This window comes from Netta rufina (genome assembly GCF_964035555.1).
Source record: "Netta rufina genome assembly, chromosome: 11".
Lineage (NCBI taxonomy): Eukaryota > Metazoa > Chordata > Aves > Anseriformes > Anatidae > Netta > Netta rufina.
The window spans coordinates 21,337,824-21,356,289 of NC_140134.1; the positions used below are offsets into that span (position 1 = coordinate 21,337,824).

General features: G+C 54.3%; 1 protein-coding gene across 1 annotated transcript in view; it reads right to left on the reverse strand.

Moving 5' to 3' along the window:
• The window catches only part of ITGA11 (integrin subunit alpha 11), a gene marked incomplete at both ends in the record, with an annotated part of 38,160 nt that extends 21,391 nt beyond the window's left edge, over positions 1-16,769 (reverse strand). The window contains 3 exons of the mRNA XM_084293238.1: positions 1,086-1,195; positions 11,365-11,476; positions 16,718-16,769. Of these exons, the coding sequence (XP_084149364.1) occupies positions 1,086-1,195; positions 11,365-11,476; positions 16,718-16,769 (274 nt within the window). The remainder of the gene's footprint in view (positions 1-1,085; positions 1,196-11,364; positions 11,477-16,717) is intronic.
• Positions 16,770-18,466: the final 1,697 nt, after the last annotated feature.

Consider the following 18,466-nt stretch of genomic DNA (forward strand, 5'->3'; position numbering starts at 1 on the left):
AAAACCAAAATAAAATAGAGTGTGCTCACGGAACTGATCTTTTCATCTGAAACTGGTTTCCAATGGGAAAAGATTGCTTTTTAGCAAGACTCAAATTTGCACACAAAAGAGGTTTATTCCCTGGAAAAATCTTGGTGTTCTCACAGCAAAAACCAACCAATAAAACACAAAAAAACCCAACAACAACAACAACAACAAGCACCACCGCAAAACAAAACAAAACAAAAGCCAAAGCAAAACAAAAAAATGCCCAACAAACCCACAATGCTTTCAAACAAAGATGTATTTGGTTCCAATCAATCAAATGCTGCAGATGAGCCAAAGCTCCTCCTCTCTTATCAGCTCTGGTAGAGACCCAGAAGAGTTCGGATTAATGATGATGACAAATAAAGTGGGAACTGCTGCTCCAGCGGGAAACCTCCCCAGACTTTGCCCCCGAGCCCCATCAGTGCTCCTCGAGAACCTGGGAAAGTCCCTGGCTCCCACGTCCCCCGCTGACATGGGGTGTGGGGCTTTGTCCCCTTTGGCCTCGCTGTCAGACGGAGACAGAGGAACCCTGACAAAGGGCCAGGCATTTCCCCCTCCTCGGGGCTGGCTGGAGATGTGTGAGACCCCCCAGATCTCTCCTCCTGCCATGGAAGGGCCCTGGGGGTGGTGGAGCTGGGCACCAGTTCCCCCAGTAGCTGGGCAGGATGGTGCTGGAGGCGAAACTTGCCTCCCTGAGCATCCCCTAGTGGGACCACAAACTCTGTGACACGTTATCAGGTGTTTGATAGTGGGGTAACTCTGCTAACTCTGTCCTGATCGAATAAACTGAACATTTTAAGCTCCTTTAAATAAATCACTTCTTTTACTCTTGCCTGATTTGCTTCATTTTACCCTGTTGATGCTTAAAGCCCAGCACCGGGAGTCATACGAACACCTGAGCTAATGACCTCGTTAAAAAATCCTCCTGAAATGTGGTCCCCATGATTTTGGGAGCAATCTGGGCAAGGCACCAAGGCGAATTTTAAAGAATAAAGCCGTGACAACGAGCAGAAGCTCATTAGAAACGCCCTGCTCCCCCCGCACCCCGTGCCCCGTACCTAGGTTGAGCTTGGTGCAGTTGCTGGGGCTGTCGCTGGTCACCGGGCACTTGTAGACATCTCCCGTCTTCTGCTGCCCGTTGGTCTCGTAGGGGGCCCCCACCACCAGCCTGCAGGAAAGAGGTGCCCGTCAGTGGCCTTCAGAAAACAGAGCGTGTTCCTGCAGGGATGGGGTCCCGACCCTCTCATCTCTTGCCTCTTGCAGGGTGAAACCCGGTCCCCACCAGCCCCAGGGGACCCTCCAAGCTGGCCAGATGAATCATGGAATCGTAGCATGGATTGGGTTGGAAGGGACCTTAAAGATCACCTAGCTCCAACCCCCGACCCCAGATGACTCGCTTGGAAGCAAAACCCATCAGGTTATGGGGTTATGAGGTCTGCAAACCCATCTGCAGCACGGGGAGGAGCAGAGGACCCCCTTGTCCCCTCCTCTCGATGCATTTTCACGGCTGGCACAGGCAGCAGGACCAGCACCGATGCCCTCAGCATCCACCCAAGGTCCCCAAGGTGGCACTTCCCACTGCTGGGATCACCTTCTGGGCATGGATGTGTGCCAAGGAGTCCTAGTTCCTGCTGAGATACCCAAAGTAATAAGCAGCTGTAGCTCACGCTGGGGTCCGTGGGGAATTTTCCCCACTAAAAAGCTAAAAATGTGAATTTTTAGGACTTTTGCACCGAGCTGGGGTTGCTCGCTAGCAAACAGCCCGAAGCTGGTGGTGGGGTCAGCAGTCTGCAGGCGAGGAGCTGGCACCCATCTGCACTTCAAAATAAGCAGAGGTTTATCAGCTGATAAAAGCACAAAGAGCCAGCGAGGGTGTGGGATGTATCTGGGACATTGCAAGCATTTTTCTCACTTTTTCCTGTGGACTTGACCAGACCAGTCGAAAGCAGCAAACCGAAGGCGGAGGAGAGCAGGACCCGAGGAATTTGGCCGTCCCTTCCAGGCTAGTTCAAAAATACCCCGAACCGCGGGTTTCTGGCATCTCCTGCTCCCGACGTGTTAGCCCAAAATAAACCCAGTCCACTGCTTTTTGATTTTACAGCCCGATTGGTGGATGCAGCCATCCCTGTCCGGATTGCTGAACAAACAGGACCTCTTTTGTTCTGGGTTGCCCTACACAACAGCTGGCGAAGCGACCGCTCCCAGCACAGATGTTCCCTGTTAGGCCAGAAACGGCCTTTTTTTTCTTTTTTCTTTTTTCTTTTTTTAAGCACTGCTTCTACAAAGACACTAAACACTCGTTCTTTTATCCCATCACTATAAAATGGGATTGCTCGCCAACTGAAAACCTCCAGAATCTAAGAAGCATTTAAGGATTCTCATGGAAATACTTCCTGTCTTACAGCTTCGCTGCTAACGAGGAGACTAATTAGGGTAAAATAACAACCATCTGGAACCGTCCCCAGTAGCATTCAGAGGCTCAGGCAGATCCGGTGCCTGTCCCTGGACCTGGATGAGGAGGTTGCTCGTGGGTCCCTGCCGTTGCCACACGATTGATGCTCACGGTCAGAAAGGGGGATGGCAGCAGATGTGAAAAGATATTGGGGGCGAGGAGGGAAAAAAAACCTTGAAGGTGGGAAGGAAAAAAGGTTGAGGTGCCTCAAAGGATGGTGTTTTCCACTCTTTGTTTCCCAAGGATTTAACACGAACAGGATTTGTGCTCCCCTGCCCCCAGATTACCCCACCATAATAAATGCCAAGCTGGGAATCCCCCAGTAATTCTCCCTCCCTCATTAACAGTGTCACACCACCCATTAATTCGCTCAGCAGCACCCAACTGCAGCATTTACGAGGACGAAGCAGCTCTGTAAAACACGAGACGATGACGACTGCACAGCAGCCCATTCCACCCATTCCCCAGCCCTACGTCAGGCCTCGAGGCTCAAAGAAAGCCCAAATATTTACAGCCGCTGCCACAAACGCAGCAGAAATGCATGAAGGGGCTGTGAAGCTCGCAGAATTTTTTGTCTCCCCAAGACAATGGCATTGTTTTCCCTTTTGGGTTAAATTGAAATGATTAAGTAGCTGAAGCTGTCAAATTCCCATGGAAAGTTGGCAGCTCAGGGGAAGATTTTTCCAGCTGTTGGGAAGGTGACGGTGCTGGCCGCAGGGCTGGGAAAAGGTTCCCCAAAGCTGGCTGGCAGTGCTGCTGCTGCTGATTGCACCAGCTCGCAGGTTACAGACCCCCTCCTTTATTTCGTGGTTTAGAAACTTGTGGTCTAAATATTTTTTTTTTTTTTGCTTGTTTGGTTTGCTCTTTTTTTTTGCTTGTTTGTTTGGTTTCATCATAAATGACCCAAATCTAATGAGAGCATCCTGAGCATCCGCAGGGAGCCGTCCCCCTCCCTGTATGCACCCAAAATCTCCCCCCTTGTCCTCCCTCAAGGGTTGCAGCCCCCGGTCCTTGCAGAGACCCGAGCAGCAGGCCTTGCATCATGGTTTGGCTAATGGAGGAAGATTTAAAAGAAAATAAGAACCAAACAAGCCCTCCCTCGCCTTCCTTTTTCATGCGCTCCTTATGGGGAAAACAAAAGCAAAAAAAAAAAAAAAGGGATTAAATGTGAAGCGCGCAGACCGCTCAGAGCAACAAGTCTGAGGACATATTTTTAACTTTTATCCTGGGAAAAAAAAAACAGAAAACCAAGATGTCAGTGGAAATGCCTGAGGAGCATCTGCTCTGCCAGTGCAGGAAGGGGAGCAGGGGCTGAGCTCCTGCTGGTCCTGCAGGAGCTGCGCGCTGGGGCGGCTGGGGCTGAGGCTGCAGGCTGTGTGAGGCTCACCTCAAGCACCAAAACGAAGCATCAAAGACAAACTGGGAATTTTCAGGGTTTTTTTGCACTGTTTTAAATGGTTTTGTCTCACGTGAATGTCAGTGGCTTGTACAGTGCCCTGCTTCTAGGCCAGCGGAGCAGCACAGACCCTGGGAGGCTGCAGCACTTTGGTGTCTAGAAAACCTGGTACCGAGTCATTGTACTTTTTTTTTTCTTTTTTTTCCCTTTAGCCCAATTATCTGGTGAAATTCCCTGTGCCACGGGCATTAATTCACGCCTGCTGTCTCAGTAGTGAACCCAGCAAACGATGCTTGGCTGGAGCACATCTTCCCCAAAACCATCCATCCGTGCTTTGAAGGCGTCGAGCGCTGGAGAATCCATCCTTTCCCCAGGGAATTTGTTGAAAATCCTCATCCTCTCAGCCTTCAGCCTCATCCCTCAGCCCCAGGCTCCAGCACCGAGCTGAAGGCACCACGAGTGGCCACGTCGTCTCCCAAGGAGGGGGCACCACCGCCACCAGGTCGCCTCGTGACACCCCCAGATCTCACCCCCGTGGTTCTGCTTGACCTGCACGGTCCCTATTTCTCTTCATTTATCAGTCTCTGGTTCATAATTTTTTAATTTCTGCTTATTGCACCTAATGTGCTCCTGGTCCCTGCCTCGCCTGCCCTCCTGCTCATACCGCGGGCCATCCTGCCCCGAGCTGTGCCCCCCAGCCCCTTCGCCCAGGCTCAGGTCACCTCCAGGCAGCAGAGAGGTGCAGTCACCACTGGTGCTGTGCACCCCGAATTAGGGATGCCCGAGACACCCCCGAGACTTTCTTCACCCCACCAGCTCCTGGCTTCTTCAGGCAGCAATCCCCTTGCTCACCGGGCTCTCTGCGCACACGGCGGAGAGGTTGCAAAGCTCATTTGGAGACCCAAAATGTTTTGATTAAATGGAAAGGAGTCAGGAAAGGAAGGTATGTCTAGCTGGTGATCCGGGAATGCAGGGATTAGGGAGGAATGGAGAAGAAACTATGCTTTTCACAGGATTTTTCAATCAATGGGACACTTAATCTCCTGCAAGGCAAATTCGCTTGTAGTTAATTTATTCAAGATGGGCCTGGATGAAGAAGTGATTAAGGAGGTTCAGGAAAAGGAGAGCTCAGCTGTGGAAAACTTTAAATTGCTTTGTGGCTCCTTGGACAGGACGTGGCAGGGGAATGGACTTCGAGATGTTTTTCTCTACATTGGCAAGGGTGGAAGAAAAAAAAAAAAATAAAGACCTGGTGGGAGTCCAGGGGGAGGCAGAGCCGGCAGAGGGATCACGGCATGGGAGGACGCGGGACCTGGAACCAAGTCCTAGACCTGGCTCTAGCAAAGCGTGCTGCCAGCCCGTGGCCACAGCCTTGATTTTGGGACACCAGTGATGCCATCCAGCCCCTCGCTCGGTGACTGTCCCATCGCACGGCGTGGGCAGGAGCAGGGGGCTCCCAGTTGCTCCTGCTCACCTCGAGCAGCCAAAGCCCTTGTGCTGGGGACCGAGTGCTTCTACAAAACCACACCTGGGACAAACGGCTGTGGCTGAGCTCCACCACGCTCTGATGGAGCTGGAGTCAGTGTCTGGTTTGTTTTCAGACCCAGAGCCATCCTCAGCATGCCCTGAGGCACAGCCAACGCCTGGCGAGGTGCAGCAGGGCCAGGAGGTGACCGAGTGCATTTCTGTGTCCAAGTTAATGGGTTAATTTTGGAAAGCACGTTTGAGAAAGGATGGTGCACAAGGCCAGGAGCGAGGTAGGCCTTTGCTTTCCTGTGTAATGGCAGTGAGAGGGCTCATCCAGCCTCCGTCCAAGGCTGGGTGCATGGCAGGGAGGTGGAGGATGAGGATGGCCACCACCAGCTCAGGGCTGAGCTAGCAGTGGCCGCAGGGGAATGTCGCACCCTTTGCAAGACTCCTCTGTCCATTGAATGCCTGCTGAATCATCCCTCAGAAGCATTCCTGGCTTCAGAGCCCCCAGTTAGCAGACAGCAGAGCAGTTGCAGAGCTCTGTCCCCACGGTTTGAGGGTTTCAAGTGGTTTCTCTCCCAAGACACGGTGCTTCCTTGCTCTGAGGTTTGGGGTTTGGGACACACCAGCCCAACAGAGACCAGACCCAGACCTGCTCCTGGACACGAGGTTTGTCCCTGTCCCCTCCTGGCCACCTTCTGCACGGGGACAGCCAGCGGGAAGCCGTCCTGCCACCGATGGGCACAGACACCCTCGGCGGTTGTTTTCCTACGGGCCGATCGGTGTTTTCCCTGCTGTACAACAAACCCTCTCATTGCAAAACAAAACATAAACACAGCTGTAATTTAACCAGCTGCTCAGGTCGAGCCAGGAGGCTCCAAATCGCACAGCCCCATCCCGCGGCTCCAAACGCTCCCCACGGACCCAGGGGGCTGCCTCCATCCATCCAGCACCCACATAATGGGAAGGGGACACCACCAGGACACGGGACCAAGGGACCAGAGCCCAAGACAAGCAGTGGCTGATGTGAGGGATGCACCAATCCTGCCATAGGAACCCCGTAGCTGTCTCAGTAAGCGCAGCTCCCGGAGCTCTCCTTAAAATAGCACACGACGGGCGTGCTGCAGAACACGGCCGAGGAGCTCGCAGAATAGTGTGGTTAGAAATAATGATACTTTATTTTTCTCGGTGTCATTTTTTCCCTTTTACTTAGGGATATCATAACCCAGAGGTGTTTACAGGCGAGGCCCCTCGGCGGTTCTTGCCTGGGCTGTGGGTTTCCAGCACTGGTTGGTGCTTTTTGTCGGCAGCAGGCACTCTGTTCATCCGGACCTGTGTGATTTCTGACTTTCTGCTGGGGGTTTCCAAAGCAAACCCCAATCTCCAACTCCAGTCCTTGCCGGGTGCCTCTCGCCTTCCCAAATTGCCCATCATCACCAGCTGATGGTGTTCGTGGGGGTTCCCACACCCCAACAGGTCACCGGCTCCATCCCGCTAACCTGCGGTGCTCTGCGACCACCCAACCCTAAATAACAAAGATGTGACCACAGAAACCTTTTCATGGTCGAGCAATATGAGATGGGAAGGAGCAACACCCCTCTAATTCATGAAGATCTGCTGCAAAATACCTCCAGCCTCACTTTTTCTCTGTCCTGATTCCTGGAGGGCAGTGAGAGCATGCGGAGCGCTGCAGCTGCGGGGTGGGAAACGATGTCTATTTTCCTGCTTAGGCCAAAATCTTTCTAAAAAAAAAAATAAATGAAAGCTGAAGAGCCTAACCTTATAGCTGATGCTCACCAGCCCTGGAGCTGATGACAACCATGCTGCTTCATGGCAAGGAAGATGTGCCCCGAGGATGTCAGATGTCCCCTGTCCTCCTCGGTGCCAGGCAGTGGGGAACGGCCCCAAAAACCCCGTGATGCTGGTAACAAAGCCCCTGCTAAATCCCCCGGAATTACACCCACAATAACACCAAAGAGGGGACGACCACGGAGCATGGGAGATGGGAAAAGGGAAGAGCGGGGCCGTGGCACATCCCGCAGCCCTGGCGTGGTGGGAGGGAGAGCCGGGAGCAGACACGGTCCCCGCGCCGAAGGAATGCTCTGCAGCTATGTACCCTTTCACCAAAATAATCCCAGCGCTCGGGTACCGGCCAAACCACAGGAGAATTGCAGCCAAGAAAGCCTCACAGTAGTAGGGAAATAGCAAACCCTTTAACTGTTTTTCCAGATCAGCACAATTACAGCTCGAAATCCACCGAGCAGACTTTTCGCTCCTCTCCCTCCTCCTGCTCCCTTCGGTCGTGCTTGGTCTGGAAACGTCACGTCTGTGCCTGGAGCTGCCGGGCACCCAGGGGGGGTTTAACCACGGGGGTCCCCTGCTGTGGTTGAGGGGCCAAATCCTGCACCCAGGCTTTGCAGCACCCCCCTGGTGCTGCTGCACAGTGAGGATGGGGCTGCACGAGCTCCAGCAGCTGGGGATGCTCTCCTGGGCGATGCCATCTTGCCAGCAGCATCAGAGAAACCCTGGCCCCAGCCAGCTCGGGAACGCTGTATTTATTATTTTTATGGCTTCTGAAGTCTAATGGATGTTTATCCCCAGGGCTTTCCTTCCACAGCCAGTTTTCCTCAAGCATCTTTATTTTTTCTTTGCATAGCTGGAAACGTGCAGCCCGCAGCCACAAGCTGGTGCAGGGCCCTGGTGATGCTCTGGCACAGCCCAGCCTCTGCCTCCTATTCCTGAATTTTTGATTTAGATGGGAAAGGTGGGGATGGAAAGCTGGGGGTGATGGCTGGGCTTTCTGCCTGGCATTGGACTCGCTGTCAGCGATCCAGCTCAGGTGGTGAAGTGCACCGCTGCTGCTTGGACTGCTCCCCAAAAAACCTGTGCCCTCCCCAGCCCTTGTCCTGCCAGCATGGGGACCCATCCCCACTCCAGCTGGGGCACAGAGCAAGCGGGGGGCTAATCCGAGATACCTGGTGGCACAGCCTGCAAGAAAAGGGCTGGAAAAGCTTCCAGGTCAGCACGAGAGTCAGCACGTGAGCAGAGCAGGGAGTTCTCCTTCCCTGGGGAGTGACACTAAGGCCAGGATGGTGGGGAGCTGAGAGAAGCCAAGAGGAGAGAGCAGGTGAAATAAGGAGGGAACCTTTTCCACTTTTTCCCTCTTTTCCCCTGATCTTGGACCTCTAAGAACGTTTCACCCTGAGCTCCAGGTGATTCTGGTTTGTTTGACCCCCCTTAACCCTAAAAATCTGAACGGATGTGAGTGGAGCAGAGGAGAAGCTCCAGGCCCTTTGGGACACCACCACCGTCACCTCTGCCCTTAAAACACCTTCATCTTCTTCAACCCAAGCTTCTGCCAGGCTGCTTCACCCTGCTCACGGCAGCCTGGGGGAGCTCAGATCCCCCTGGCTTCATGGTGCCACCTGGGGAACCAGCACCATGGTGCCGGGATGCTCAAACCCCTTCACTCCAGGCAGAATTTGGCCCCAGGTGCAGCAGGAGCACTGGGTTGTTGCCACTGCGTTGCACGTCTGGGTGAGTTTCGGTAGCCAGCTGCCCTTTTTTTTTCCATTCACATACTTGGAAAAATCACAGATTGCACCTCCTGCTTGATGAAAAAGGGAGAGAAAGCGGCGAGAGGGAGGTCTGAAAGTCAGCTGCTGACTGCCAGCAGGAGAAGCGACCCCCCGAAGCGGCGAGCTGTTAGAGCAGTAAATTTCCAAGTGCTTTTTTTCCCCTGGAGTTTAATAATCCGAATTCTTTCCTCCCAGGTTTTCCACTATCAGGGCTGCAGTTATAGCCCCCACGTGCAAGCTATCTGGCTCCCTCCTGAAAGGCTGGGGAAAGAGAAATAGCCACAGCGAAAAATGCGCCTGCAGAATGTTTTATGTGTGTGTGTACGTCCGTACACACAAATAGCCTGTACACTCACACACACACATATAGAAGCTGCTTTGAAATCCTTCTGAAGCTCTCCACGCTGGCCAAAAGCAGCATTAAACGGTTCAGACCGGAGCAGAGGTGCCAAAGTCCTCGGATTCCACACTTGGTATTTGGCAGCCGGCTCCCCGCGTGTTGTTGGAGCAATCCCTCCTGCAGCAGCCACGTTTCTGGGATGGCCATTCGGCTCCTCCGAGCTCTGCTGTACTTTGGGGGGTTTTGCTGAACTCCTCAGGGCCAATATTCGATGATGCTTGCCTGGCTTCTGCCTTACTAGCAGCTGGGGTTTCGTCTTATCATCCCCTTTTCTTCTGTTTTCTGGCAGCTCCTGAGCCTGGCCGAGGCTCTGCACAATTACCATCATGTGGCGGAGCTGCTCCTTCCCTACGTCCTCGGTTTATACTACAGACGTTTTGTTTGTTCAGTCATTTATCCTCTAACCAGAGTGAGTCATGGTGGCTGCAGTTTTTAACTATGTACACATTTAACAGACATCCTATACTGTGTAATTGCATGCTATAGTGCACACTGTATTTATGGAGATACCTATGCTTACTCAGGGCGATGAGCATCCATTTTTGCATGCAGAGGAACCAACAGAGGAGAAAAGCTCCAGCTCTGCCCTGGCCAACGTTGGCTGGGGAGATGCAGGAGATGCCAAAGCCAGATCTCATCACCCCCTGCTGCTCACAGCAGTGTGGTGGCACCTGGTCATGCCAGGGCCCTGCTGTCTTCCCCTGTGACACCGATGTCCTGTGCAGACGGATGTCAGCTCGTTGCTTGAGGAACACCAAGCAGTAGCACACCCATGTGCCATCCTCGTTGGGTTATGCTGCTCTCCGCCAAGGTTTTTTGACATTGGATGGATGAAATGTGATACGGAAATGATGTTTTCTAGCAGCAGAAGTGGTAGGAATGTGATGGCAGGGACACACGGTTCCTGTTCCTTCTCTCCTTTGGAGAACTGCGGGCTCCCATCTGCATTTCCCAGGCTCAGCCTAACCTGGGTAGCACAGGGCCAGAGCCTCTTGTGGGGGCAGCTCAAAACCCACTGAGCTGGGGTTTGGGATCTGCTCCTGGGAGGAGATATTTCGCAGCAGAACCTGGTGCAAATGGGAGGCTCGTGTATGCCGGAGCTGCGTACACGAGCACTTTTGGAGAGGTGGTCCCCACCCTTTGTGGGCAGGAGGATGAGGATGGAGGCAGCAGGCTGTGCTGGTGTGCCCTGAGAAGCCACCCTGTGATTTTTGGCAAGGTTCTGCCTCCTTTCCTGGCCCTACCAGCACACTGACAGCCATCCACTGCACCTCTGCACACCACCACAGCTTGCATTTGGGTTGCAGTAAAGAAAGACTACGAGGGTTTGGGGCTAGAAAATGGGCTAAGAAACGATTCCTTTGGGCTCAAAGCAGCTGTGCCTATGGGGACACCTGCTCCAGCATCACACGGAATGAGACCACAAACGAAAACTTGATCAGCATTAATGCCAGGCTCACTTTTTGCCCTAAGCCTGGCTGTAAAGCACCCATGGGGCAGATCTTTCAGCTCGGTGGTGATAGAGTTTTGGGGTGTTTTGTCTGCTTTTGGCTGTAGTACCTGGCTGTGACCTTGGAGAGCACCCAGTGTCCCCCCAGCCTCACTGGGTGGCCACTTCACCCCCCCAGCACCTTAGTTAGCAGCACAATGCCCCAGAAACCCAAACCCCGAGCAAAACCCTGAGCAAAACCCATCCCAGCTTCTCCCCACACCCCCGACAGCCGCAGGCGGCTCTGATCGCTTCTGCAGACCTGGATTCTTGGAAACTCTATAAAAAGGGATGGCCTCAGCCCAAAACCCCGATGGGTTTCCAGCAAGTGCTGGAGCCAGGGAGCTGTGAACCTGCCCGGGGCGGCTCCTCGCAGCACCTGCGAGCCCTGCTCCGAGCTCACCAGCTTGGCCCCAGCACCACCAGCACCAAATCTCGCTTTCCTGCCAGGCTTGGGCTCTGCCAACCCCAAAAAGGTGGTCGGGAAGAGCAGGAGATACTCAGCATTCCTGTAGGTTGCTGTAAACCCCCTCCTTTTTGGGGTTCACTCACCATTTCTTGCCCCCGATGTCGTGCTGCTGCACCGTGTAGCCAAAATAGGCGTCCTTAGAGCCGGCTATGATTTTGGGCCTCTTGGTGTCGATGTTGAAGGTGTCGCTGAACCCTGGGGAGAGAGGAGAAGGATCCCATCAGGCAGGGTGCTGAGGTGCTAGGGGAAGGCGCTTTTATAGTGCAGGAGGCCAGACCCCACAGGGGTCATCCTGAGGGGTGCAGAGCCTCCATCCATGGGGCCGTTCATGCTGGCCTGCCAGAGCTGTTTTGGGCCCAAAAGTCTCCAAAGAAGCCTCCAGCCCCAACCTTTCCCTGAATGCTGCTCCCCACAGTGCCTATTGGGTCCCAGGAGGGCCCTAAGAGACACGGGGGTGGTTTGATCCCATCACAGCAGCTCTGGGGCACCTCACCAGCTGGACGGGGTGGTTTTAGGTTTGCCTTAGGGATGCTCTCAAACCCTCCATGGGTACAGATGCTGCACGGCTTCTAAGAAGAGTTTTTTTGTTTGTTTGTTTGTTTGTTTTTGTGTTTTTTTTTTTTCTTTTTTTTTTTTCTATACAATATTATTTTCCCTGCTGGTTTGTGCCAGGGCCCAGCAAGGAGACGAGGCGGATCTGATGCAGGGAGGGATGTGGGATGGCCAGCGTGTCCCTGCTCTTTGCTCGCCCTCGGGCAGCAAACAGGTGCTGGATGGCTCATCCCTCTGCAAATAACAGTCCTGGCATCACAGCAAGGACGGCTTTAAAGGCAGCAGAAGCCTCACGTTTGGTATTTGTGTGGGTATAAAGGGGATGTCAACAGGAGAGGCTGGGAATGTCGCTTCCCAGGCAGAAAGTTCAGGGTGGAAAGTGCTTTTGTAGGTAGGAATGTTAGGAATAAACCTGAGGGTTTTTTTTTTTTTTTGCAGTCATAGAAACAGATTGGCGACGTTGGCTTGGTAAACAGAGAGAAGTAGAGTCTCGCCAAGGAGAGCTGAGGTAAGAAGCTTTAAAGTCCTACAAAAAGAAATTCTAGAAAGCAAGGGGAAAAAAGGAGACGGGGGAGATCAGAGCCAGCACATTTTGTGGTAGATTGACCTTATTTAACATTGCAAAACAAATTAAAACGTCCTCTGAGTCAACCGTTACCCAGTGGCAGCATCGCGAAATTGCGTTCTGGCCACGGGGAGAGGCGATGGGCAAAGAGGGTACGGGGGGGGACAGGGCAGATGGGGCATCCCGGGGGGCACAGGGGGCACAGGGGACATGGGGGGACATGGGGGGACATGGAGGGACGTGGGGGGACATGGAAGGGCACAGGGGACTTCCTAGAGGAGGGTGCTCGGGGGCATTTCAAGCGCCAGCCAGCAAGGCTCAATTCCAGGTGATGCAGAGGCATCTGCAGCGAGCGGAACAAGTGTCACAGAGAATATCACAGGTTTTCCCCTGATTTTTGCAGAGTTTCTCCGAATTTGCCCCCAAAAGACATTTTCCTAGGTAAGCCTAGCTGACGGGAAAGCAGATGTCTTTGGCAAGTTGGGGATGCCCATCCCACGGCTCCTTGCCTCCTGGAGCAGTAAAATGCAACCAAATTGCTTGCAAAAGGCATCTTAGAGGGGCAAAAAAAGCACACACAAGAGAACTAGTAGCTTATTCAATGCGAAGGTCTCTAAACCAGGAGAAGCAGGGATAAGCATGAGATGAGCACATTAATGCAGGTGGAAAATGTAAAGAAAAAAGCAATTTCCCACCCCTTTTGGCTTGGCTGCCTCCCCAAAGGGCAGCACAATGCAAATTGAGGGGCCAGGCGTGGGCTCCAGTCTGCTGGTCCCTTCTCTTTAAAAGTACCCAAATGCTCGTTTTTAACCAGAAATAAAGCCCATGTGGGCATAAGGGGCTGCAGCCATCCTTGGCCCGATCCCATAGCAGAAATCCATCGGATCCCGAAATTGCAGAGAGGGGGCTCTGAGGGCTGCAATGCCCCATGCTGGTGGCAGGTAGTGGGCAGAGAAATGAAGAGGTCAGGAGGAAAGTTTGCAGACAAAGGATGGTAAAGCCCCTGGATTTTGGGCATAGGAGGGAAGGAATTGGCGTGGGTGCATTCGAGGCAGGAAGACAAAAAAATCGGACAGAATTTAAACCGTCTTAAATTAATGGGATCTTTTTGAAAGGCTGTCAAGGAGACTTAGCAACCCGGAGAACTCAGTCTCGTTTTCTTGTCAGGAGTGACATCACTGTCATAAATAAGTGACCAAAACCCACATGTTTTGCTTGCGATCGTGCCAAGGCAGGAAGCCTCAAATACCTCCTCTCCGAAGTGGAACTTCGGCCGAGGCCAAACCTTTGATTCCTGTCAGGTCAAATATTGAAAAGGAAAAACAAAAACCAACACAATTGGGGAACAATACTGGGAGTTCAAGGCACCTTTCCTGCCAAAAAGAATAAAAACAAGTCCTCCTTGTACCTTGAGGTTGGTTCTGCTGCCATAAGAGGCTGGTGGCTTTAGCTGGTTGCTTTGCTCCAACCCTTGGTGATTTGAGGAGACCTGAGCAGGGCAGCAGAGCTGCCGGAAGAATTTCACTTTAATTTAATTTTATTTTATATCTGACCGCAGGCAGGACAGCACGATGTGACCCTAAACCCAAACCTGGCGTTTTCATGGCTCTAGACGGAGGCATCGTGGGGCGAAGGCTGTGGCTCTGGTGCCCAAGAGCTGTCCTTGCAACCCTCCCTTGTTCACCACTCACACCCACATGGGAGATGCAACCCCTGTGGTGGGACAGTGCGTCCAAAGACCCCACCATCACCACTGAGAGCCACCACACAGGGGTGACCCACGCCACCCCATGTCCCCAGGGCTGCTGGCCACGTTCAGCCAGGCTCCTGTGATGGGTCCCCATTGCCATGTGGGCTTTGGCAGCTTGGGATGCTCCTCTGCAACCCATCTGTCACACACATTGTTTATTTTTATATCTAGGATTGCCTTAGAAAAGCCTTTGAGCTTGATACGGGGTATTTGGGCAAAAGCTAGCAGGCCCCGAGGAGAAGCAGGGCGGACCAGATGTTCCCAGGCATCCCTCTAGCCTCAGCCCCTACCGCGCTCTCTTTGCAGACCGAAATGCTGAAAAAGCACCAAATTCCTCCCCAGGTCGCTATCTCGAAGCCAGCATTTGTCATCAGCTATTAGGAAACAAATGGGGTTTGGTGGCTGCCGAGGCTGCGGACGGAGAGCCAGGGAAATAGTGGAGATGACCAGGAGATCAGTCATCGTGGCTGCGTGTGCTGTAACATTCCTGGTTACCCACAGAGTCCCGACCAAAACAGCCCTGGGGCAGCAGCTACACAAGTACCTTGTGCTTCCACCGTCCCAGCTCTCTGGCCCCCAAAAAGCCAGGGAGGAGCTGCCCGAGTGCTTAAATAGCAGCCGGGCACGTTAAGGAATGCGTTGATTGCTCGTTTGCAGCGTGTCCTGCAGCCAAAGGCACCACAGCGCTTGGGGGTTTGGATACCATGGACCCTCCCTGGCCAAATCTCAGCTAGGGATGGAGGATGTTAGGTGTGGGATGTCCCTGCACTGCTCTTTGGGCCATCCAGAATTTAGTTCCCAGCCCCAGGTAGAACTGGGGGGGTCCCTTGTGAACCTACCTGGGCCAGCCCAAGCCCCCCCCATGGAGCAAGTAGAGCGCTTTTACTGCTCAGTGACCCTCTGGTGAGGGACCAACAGACCCCCTTGTCTGGATAAAGCAGCTAAGGAAGGAAAAGAGCCGCATGGAGTGGGACAAGGGAAGTCATCCCAGGGCAGACACCCTGTCCCCATGGCCGTGGGTCACATCTTCCCTGCGATCTGACCCCTGACGGCTGCTGCTGGGAGGCGTTTGTTTCAGCAAGTCCTTGGCTGGGCTCTCCTAATTCAGAGCTGCACCCCAAAGCCCCGGGGGAGAGGAGCTGGCCTGGACCTTAGGGACAGCTCGGTTTGTCCCCCAATTGTGCCCAGACATCACAGTGCCTCCGGGGACTCCCAGCCTGGGAAAATGTCTTGCAGCCCATGGCACACTCCAGGACGCGCGGGGGCTGCCCACACAGCAAAGGGACCGTCCCCGAGGCCACATGTCCCATCCCGGTGCCAGGGCCTCCCACGCGTGTCCCAAATTTGCTTTGAGTTCAGCCGGTGAAACAAAATATACCACAAAATATACCACCCCACAGCCACAAAGCATCCCAGAGCATGGGGACCACCACGGCGCGCTGGAAGCTGCGCCCTAACCCTTGCCACCGGCACAGGGCTCGTGGGGCAGCGCCGTCGCCCGCGGGCATGGCAAAACCCCGTGGGCAAAAACATTCACCCGGAGGAGTTTTGCTCTTGCAGGGGAGCTCTTGGAGGGGCTGCTGCCCACGTAAGCACAGCCCCGGCAGCCCCGCAGCCCCCCGCGGGCAGCCCCGCTCGCCCGCCGCCATGCGAGGCATGCACACATGTTCCCCATTAGGCAAAGAAAGGCAGCTCCGCCGCGGCTGGCTTCAGACGATCGAGCAACAGTGCAATTAGAAAAGGGGAAAAAAAAGAAAAAAAGAAAAAAAAAAAAAAGAAAATTCTGGCGTGCTTTTCCACCAGGATGTTTAGAAATGTTTACAGTGGCATTAGTGCTCGGCGCTGCTGGCTGCCGGGGGTGCGTTAGCGGGCGGCGGCGCTCCTGGTAGCGGTAAGCAGCTCTTTTTTTTTTTTCATTTTAAAGCTAAGAGAGGTCCCAGCCTCGCTGCTGCCAGCCTGGGAGGATGTCAGCCGTGGTCAGAGCCCAAACGGAGCCTCCTGCTCCCAGCACCCGGCCGGCGAGGGGCCAGCGAGACGCCGAGCTCTGCTCCCACCCCTGGTTGTGCTCGTCCCGCCGCGCACCGAGCCGAGCAGGGGGAGGCTGCAGGAGCACATCCTTAAACCAAATATTGACCCAAAGAAAGCCCCTCGTGGGTTGTTTAAAGCCAAGCACTTCTCTTTTGCGCTGACCCCTCACGTGCGGCAGGACAAACCACCTGAGGGATGCGAAAATTAACCCTGCCTAAGAGGGTCGGGCTGTCTGGGGGGCTTTTTTCCCCTCCGTCTGATGCTCCAGAACACTTCCAACTAATCTGCTCGTGCCTGCAGCCCAGCGCTGGGAGGAAGGCAGCGCTCCCCGCTCCGTCCCAGGAGCCCATCAAAGCCCTTCATCCCCTTCAACTCCTCTTCGCCTGCCTTGAAGGCGCCCGGCTCTCTCCCTCCCTCCAGCTCCTGACTTTTCTCATTAAGCCTGGGCATTCCCAGGCACCTTTCCCTCCTCGCCTAAAAAAAAGCAGAAGGTATTTCCCCGTTGCTGGCAGCAGCCGTGGGGAAGGGAACGGGAGCTTACCGGGCAGGAGGCAGAGGGAGCAGGCGAGGAGCAACCCACTGGGAAGGTCCATGGGAGCACGGGGGGCCCCGCTCCCCGGCCCCGAGCATCCGCCGGAGGCACCCAGCCAGACTGGTAGCCCTGCTCAGAAAACCTTTTCCTTATCCCCAGCCTTCCCCGGCTCCCTGACAGAAGGCGAGCATTGGGAGGGAGTGGGAGGGACGAGCGGGACTTGTAGGAGGTACAGCAGGAGAGGACGGCAGAGGGGACAGCCCGCGTGCAGCCGTGGCACCCTTTAGGGATCAGCTCCGTGCTGGGGCTCTGCTGGCTCGGACACGTGGCCCCGTGGCCCGTGCCGGCCCCACAGCACCCGCTGGGGTCCCTTGGGTGCCCTCACCGTGATGGGAGGGTGGTGGTGGGAAGCCTGCGTGGTGCCACTGGTGGTGGCGGGTGCCAGTGCTGGGTGGGTGCCACCTCTCCCCCAATGCCACCGAAATTCAGGGTGCTAATGAGTGCTTTCTTCCCCGCTGCCAGGGCTGGCCCCATGCACAACGGGGTGCTCCAAATACCCACAGCCCTTGGACCAGATTCCTAATGCCCCCCCAACAGCCATGAGATGTCATTTAGGGCCCCGTCACCTGCAATCCCAAATCTCTGATGCACAACAGCATCCCCAGGGCAGGATTTTCTCCCTCCATCCTATTCCTCTCTGATATGGGGACACCCTTTGGAGGAGGCAAACCCAGGGCAGCTCCAGCAGGAGCTCAGCTGCCCCCACGGCAGGGTTTTGGGGCTGGGACACAACCCTGAGCACCTGTGGACCGGACCCCAGAGCTCCAGCACACCCAAACCTTGCTCCTAGCTGGGGTGGAAGCAGCCTGGGGGGCTCCTCTGGGGAGGCAGGAGCAGCCAACACCTTGCTACGTGCCCTCCCTTTTCCCAGTGGGAAAGTTAAATTCCCCCCCTTCCCTCCTGAGTCGATACGTTTTGGGTCTCCAGGCGGGAGAGGACACATGTCTGGAACAGAGATCAAAGCAGCAGCAGGATCCAAAGCGTCTCGGAGATGCGGATGCTCCGCAGCTTGTTTCTATAGCACCCCTTCCCCCAGCAAAACGTTTTGACAAAATTGGAGATTTTCAGTCCTAACTACGTTTTCCAGCTGTCTCGCCCATGCCTTACCCTGGAACAAAAATCAGAATTTCAGGAGGTAGCAGGAGATGAAGGGCTTTTGTTGTTATTTTTGGGTTTGGTGAAAGTTAAAAGTTTTTTTTAGGGACTAGAAGGGAATATTAAAAAGCTCCAGCAGTAAGCACAGAGGAGATTTACAACACGGTGTAACCAGAGCACAGGGGGAGCGATTGCTGCTTCTCCTGAGCACAAACAATCCCTCAGGACGTAGGGAGCATCCCAGGACCTTTCCCTTGCTCCTGAGCCTTGAGTTTCCTGCAGCACCCGGGGTGCCAGGGGGACCCCTGCCCTTGCGGCTTTGCTCGGGGCACGCGAGCGCTTCCGAGCAGCTGGAGAAACGTCCTGCTGGGAACTACAGCCTTCCATTCCACTGAAAACAAAACCATTTTTTTTTTTCCCATGGGGAAAAATAGAAAATACAAAATGCCCACGTGATCTCGAGATTTGCATCTTGGGGCAGTTTTCGGAGCGGTGGCTTGGAGGCAGCCCCCTGGGAGCAGCAGCTCGAGGGTGGCAGAGGTAGGGCAGGAAAAGGAAGGGCTGAGAAAGGGACGGGGGCCTTACACCACCCACCCCTCCCCA